This window comes from Amblyomma mixtum, chromosome 9 (genome assembly GCF_055824585.1).
Source record: "Amblyomma mixtum isolate Tamu chromosome 9, ASM5582458v1, whole genome shotgun sequence".
Classification (NCBI taxonomy): domain Eukaryota; kingdom Metazoa; phylum Arthropoda; class Arachnida; order Ixodida; family Ixodidae; genus Amblyomma; species Amblyomma mixtum.
This window is the reverse complement of record NC_143020.1, coordinates 69,295,428-69,301,685: the sequence shown is the minus strand read 5'-3', so window position 1 is coordinate 69,301,685 and position 6,258 is coordinate 69,295,428. Positions and strand designations below refer to the sequence as shown.

The 6,258-nt window shown below is 46.1% G+C and overlaps 1 protein-coding gene across 1 annotated transcript; it reads left to right on the top strand.

Moving 5' to 3' along the window:
- The first annotated feature begins 825 nt into the window (after positions 1-825).
- LOC149329570 (uncharacterized) lies at positions 826-5,978 on the top strand. Its single transcript, XM_089559271.1, has 2 exons — positions 826-1,113; positions 4,855-5,978. The coding sequence occupies exons 1-2, from the start codon at positions 826-828 to the stop codon at positions 5,917-5,919; spliced, it is 1,353 nt and encodes a 450-aa protein (XP_089415397.1). The 3' UTR covers positions 5,920-5,978.
- Positions 5,979-6,258: the final 280 nt, after the last annotated feature.

The window sequence follows — 6,258 nt, the reverse complement described above, 5'->3', positions numbered from 1 at the left end:
GGTCATTTGAAGATTTTGCATGTGCCCACGACATTATAACGTATCGGTGACAACGTACACAAATTTATCACCTGAAATATGTGTTATCCACACTGATAGAATTCTGTGTCGCAGCTTGCACCGCACAAATTTGATTTTGACATCAATTTCACAAAGTACATACTAGATGTGTGCAAATCTTTTATTCTTCTTAAATACCACCGGAATGCCAGAAGGATTTATTGCTCTTAATATCCTGATCTAAGACTGTCGGTTTTTAAGTCGTGCCTTGGTGGCGAACACTGTAGCAATCCGATCATACCACTACTCTTTCAACATATGTATATTGGGACAGTACTGAACGGAAAGTTTGTCCTTTCGCTAGCATCGAAATTCCTGCATGGACGAGATGCAAACCGCGAAAATCAAACCCGCGCACCTCGGCGGCAAAGTTGCAACCACGAAATATTTGCTATTCAGTGTTACAACGCCATGGCCCATCAGCGCCAGCTGCAATACACATCGAGCATCTTCATGTTGTGATATGTTGCAAAATTTTATTTCCGAAATTAGTCAGGGAACAGAAATTTGTTACTCGATTGATCCCTTTCGAACGAAAGCCGCCTGAGTAAAAGGTACGTATAAAGGATGTTGTGGATGCAGCTCGAGAGATAACGAACGCCAATCCGGCGCAGCAGGCGATACGTTCCGCAAGAGGCAGCGGATACCGCTCTGCTAGTTGCCCCAGCGACCGCCTACAAAACAAAATAGATAAGAGCCTGCACGGCGAGGGCGAAAAAATTGCAGTTTTTCAGGCGGCGGGGCAGCGAGCGCACGCGAAGAGTTATGCCTCCTGCCACTACCCAATATACGCTCGTCGGCTTCAGCCCGGACCTCGACTGGAGGCCTCTGAGTTTCGTGAAGACCATTCCGGCGAACAGGGTGTGCAGTGCTTGCGGACTGGTGCGCAAGAGGACCGCGTTGCTGCCCTGCATGCACGTGCTGTGCGACTCGTGCTACGAGCAATGCGCCCAGGAAGAGATGCACGTCTGTCCGCTCGATGGCTACGAGTGGCACGACGAAGAGGACGTCGACTGGAGGGACTTTCCTCTAGATGAGTTGCAGAGACGAGAGGTTAGTCACGGAACTTACGCCCTTCTTTTTATCTTGTACTATCGTTCCCTGTTTCTATCTGGCATGAAAAAAGTATCATAATGTTTGCAAAAGAAGTAGGAGTGCCACACGCGGGGCAAGAAATAGGCAGACGGAACCACTCGCTCTGACTGCTTACCTAAAAGTTTCGCTCCATTTTTGTACAGCGCAGTATTGCGGTGTGCCATGGTAGCGCATTCTTTCGTCTGTTATTTTCTTCTGCGGTGTGCTCCGCTTTGAATTCCCGAGACTACTTGCCTTAACTCCCGATGTCCACGTCAAAATGCAATGAATAGAAACTAGCCCCCGACAGGAGAGTTTGCGGGATCATTCAAACGAGGACACCGCGGAACGATTTATGTGTATCCAAACATTAACACGGCCCGCACCAAGACACCGTATGGAAATCTTTGCCACGCAAAATGTTTTCCATGATCTTTAATTCGGGATCGTCACTCCAGAAGTTAACCTTTGTTTTTCATTTTCACGCAAAACAATCAAGTTATTTGTCTTATTTGCCAATTTCGCTTTCATTTTATTCTTTCTGCAAGCTCCGTTTTTCGTCCAGTGCGTTGCTCTTCTCTTTTCTTTGATGTTTGCGGGGAATACGTGTTGCGGACAAAAAAATACTGCCACATCATGCAGTAAGCGAGCAGCGATAACCACTCGCAGTCGCGTGTGCTTTCGCTGTCCGATGACGACGGCACCAATGGTGACGGGGGTTATGGGTTCATGTGGGAAGAGCCGGGCAGAGGAGACTATTTGAAGCAGCAGCTTCCACCGCTTCGCCTAATCTCGCTGATTTCGCCGCTGTGTGCGGCGATGATGCGGTGTTGAACTGGCTTTTCGACAGTGCCCGATACAGTTAAAAATGGCTGGTTAACTTGCATGGCGCTGTGGAAATGGTTGAATGAATGCTGCTCTCATTTGCTGATTATTTTGTACGCTGAATAGATAGGATATACTATAGAAGCCGTACTACAGAGCCGCAGAGATTACTCGAATCGGACGTCTCGAAGCTTTGAAGGAAAGGACACGTCATCATCATCATCATCATCATGATCAGCCTGACTACACCCACTGCAGGGCAAATGCCTCTCCCATGTCTCTCCGATTAACCCTGTCCCTTGCCAGTGGCGGCCATAGTATCACCGCCAACTTCTTAATCTCATTAGCCCACCTAACTGTTACTTTTGCCTTCTCTTGGAATCCACTCCGTTACCCTTAAAGTCCCTTAAGGTTATCTTGCCATCGCATCACATGCCCTGCCCAAGCCCATTTCTTCCTCTTGATTTCAACTAGGATATGATTAACCCGCGTTTCTTCCTTCACCCACTCCGCCCTCTTCCGATATCTTAACGTCACGTCACAGGCACAGGTATTTCTGCAATATTTAAGGCACTGTAAGGTATGGACCGAGTTTCGCCGAACACGCTCGCAATCTTTCTGGTTCTGCGAGTTTGTGAGTGATCAAAAGTGTGTGAAAAAAAAGTATTTAGCAGTTAAAGGTGATCACTGTGCGTAGTATTTTTCTTACGTCGCGCTAAAAGACAAAAATAAAAGCTATGGTTATGAGCCTTCTTATCCGCGAAGGTCCGAGAGGTACCCAAGCAGCGCAGGTAATTGACCCAATATTAGAAATGTATTGAAAAAGGGTTCGGTCCTACAGAGAACCAGAACGAAACCATTCATTTCCAATATTGGGCCGATTGATTATGCTGTTGGGTATAGTTTTATGCTGTGCCTCAATTGACAGCCACAGCCCGCTACTCTGAACGTTTGTAATGCTAGATGAGGTAAAAAAAACCATGGACAACAAGCCCATTCAGTCAGGTGCGCTGACGACTAGAGGGTAAAAAAGTCCCTATTTCTGGTTTTTCGCGACGAAAAGACCCCTCTGTTTCCATCTTTCTGCTGTCGTGGTCCACCGCAATACAGTACTGTATGCAGTAGAGTGCACCTTTTTCGTAAGAAATCAAAGCGAGTGGGTAAGCGTGTTGCCGCTATTGTCGCAAGCACGTTTTTGAATCTTATCACAGTTGTTTTTCAAGAGGAACTGCCATTGCAGCTGAATTATTTCTCCAACAGTGGGAATGGTTTCGGTCCCGATCGAAGGCACATAAAGAAAACGGATTAAGCCACGATATTTTTGCCTACGGGTTTACAACACACATCTGTCGCAGGGTTGCTCAAATAGTTTGAATTCATTAATGCTTCAAAAGATGAAAATCTTTTCTTTTCCCTTTTCGTGTATCGTATCCCGTGATCAACACATAATACATTTAGGAGGTAATGTGATTGTCGAAGTTTACTTTTCAGAACCTCACCATACAAACCTTTGTTTTCTACTCGTCATAATCAATTGACGTCTGGTGATCAAGTACGGTTGTAGGTTTATATGAAATAAAAGGCAATCAGGCATTCCGTCATGCGGTAGGAACCTCGTCGTTGCGTTTCTCTGACTGATGTTCCAAGAAGCGTAGGTGTTTTCTTAAGCTGTCTTCTTGGTCTACCACCTCTTCAACGCTTTCTACCCGGCTTACCTGGACAGCACGGTATGTCATGATCCCACCTGTGCGACCATATATACAGCGCGCGCATACAAGGCTGGGCCCGTGCTATGAATTGGCGAACACCTAATTTCCTGTATCATATCTGTGCCACATTTACTAATCCTTCCAAGTCCACCTCAAGAACAATATTCCTCCTCGCGCATATGTACCCACTATTAAACAATTTGCTCAATACGTGCTCTGTGTAGAATGTAGGCTTCAAATTGCATCGGTACTCTCCTGATGTTGAGGTCCGTTTGAGCCTGCATTTCTATCCAGGTTAAGCGGTGGGCTCCCACAGAAGAATAGGTTTTATCTTCGTGATAAGCTTTGTTTCTTACCTCTAACTTTTTGTTTCCTGCCGAGAGCAGGCGGACCACATGGATATCCTGTACTAGGGTTTACGCTGCTGTGTATGCACGGTGCGCAATATGTTATCATCAAACTAGTCTGGGCTAATAAATACGTGGGTGATATTGTTATGCAGGTCGATGTTCTATTGTAATTCAGGTCCCTCTGTGGAAAGACGGACGAAATTACCGCAGGTTAATCGTTGTTGCCCGTTGCATTGGAGTACTGCAGGAAATGCAGCGAGGCATTTGCATGTGCAGTAGGGTAGATTTTCATGGCGCTAGTTCTCCGAGAGCTTCCATAGATGCGAGTGTATTATTGGAGGAAATCGTCCTGGTCCAAAATTCTTTTCTCTTCTTATTCGAAGCTCACAAAGATATCGTAAAAAGCCAAGCCTTCTCTGAACGCTGCCATATATGCAGCATGCGCGCAAACAGAAATAGATGGTGTCTACTGTTATTCGCTACTGCTACTTACTGCTATGTACGTCAGTCGCCAGGCAGAAGGAGCTAAATCGGGGCGCATAGGGAGGACTAAAATCGTGATATAGGGGACAGGAGTGTGCAAATATAAAACTATAATTTAGTTCATGAATTACACTACTAGGAGTCGGAGTGAGTGGACGGTAGAAGTGAAAGCGCAACCATGTCTTTGCCATTCCTGTGTTGCAGCTATAAAATTGTAGATTTTGAAGAGCAAAGCTGCAAGATCCTGCTGCCCCTGCGCCCAACCAAGAGCTGACGTGAAATAACAAATGAAGAAATCAATAGTTGGAGACGTGATAGTGATTTCAATGAAAACACTCTTGTTCGCCTTTCAGGTCAAGTGCTGGAATGCAGAACAAGGTTGCCAGCACGTGACGGCTGCTTCCATGATCGCCCACCATTTCCAGCGGGAATGTGTGCACCATTCTACTCGCTGCCCGAAGTGTTCGAACAGCGTCCTCTGCAGCGAAGTGTGCGCGCACCTCAGATTGGGAACTTGCGGCTCGTTGACTGACGCCTCTTTGGAATCCCAAAGCAATTGCGACCCCAAGGATGGAAATTCGTCTTTTGCTACTTTCAGCCAAGCATTTGATAAGAAGGCGGATGAAATGAAGGGCTATCTCGAAAGAATCACTGCTGATAATAGCACGCACGGTGACAGGTTTAATGAAATTTCTCATGATATCAACGCATTCAAAGAAGCCTTAAGACAAGAAATCCGAGCGTCGAACGCGGAAATTAAAGAATATCTGACGACACGCAGCGACACCGTGAACAATATTTCCGCAGGGGTAAACCGACTAGAGAGAGCACTGACAGATCAGTTAGGTAATATGACAACGGAAACTGCAGGAATTATTTCTCAAATCACAGCTGCCCTGGATCAAGCCACAACAGAAGGGAGGGAGAATGGTCAGAAAACGTTGGAGCGCATCAGCAAAGTGCCCACACTGGCTCAGCTGCAAGCAACGCGGTGCGAGTTTTTTGTACAAGGTGTGAAATCCCTCGAAGAGAAAGCGCTGAAGGAAGGCTTTGCTAGCTATTACAACGAGAGGGTGTACCTGCGTGGTTACTGCATATCACCAGGCCTAGAATTCTGGAAAATTGACGACTCGGTTACTGTGCATATTTTATTACAGCTGCACGAAGGCGACCTGGACGACGTTGTTCTCTGGCCATTCGAACAAAGGATCAAGCTGAGCGTCGTGCACCCGAAGCGAGGCGCCGAACGGGAGGTCGAGGATAAAACAACACGTTCTCTGACGTATTACAAAAAGCCGGAGACTTCAAGCAACCGTGGTGTTTGTCTCCTGAAGACGTCGTTCGTCTTAGCGGATCTCCTGAATGACGGCTTTGTTGAGGACGACAAGCTTCGAGTCAAGTGGGAGCTCCTGCCTTGAGTTTCTCTTCTAAAGGCACAGGAAGAAGGAAGTGGCGCATGTGCATGGTAGTAGTAACTTTTCTTCGTGAGAATTTCTTGAGAATTGAAATTTGAAGGAAGCCTCGTGGGCAATGCAATGTTTTAACTTTTTTGTTCGAAATAAATCCGAAGTTTAACTGACTGCAATATACAAAAGTTTGGATTCGACGGCATTGCTGTTTTGCCCTACTAAACACTACTTTTAACATCTTACAATTTCCCTTGCCACACTCGCAAATTTTGTTTGGAAATGAAAGCTTTCACATCTGCTCATACTCACCTTCACATCGATAGCTGAATATGCCATATTTCCGGGAAT

Coding starts and splice junctions, on each gene's coding strand:
- LOC149329570 (XM_089559271.1), top strand. CDS start 826: ATGCCTCCTGCCACTACCCAATATACGCTCGTCGGCTTCAGCCCGGAC. Junction 1,114..4,854: donor ATGAGTTGCAGAGACGAGAG/GTTAGTCACGGA, acceptor TTCGCCTTTCAG/GTCAAGTGCTGGAATGCAGA.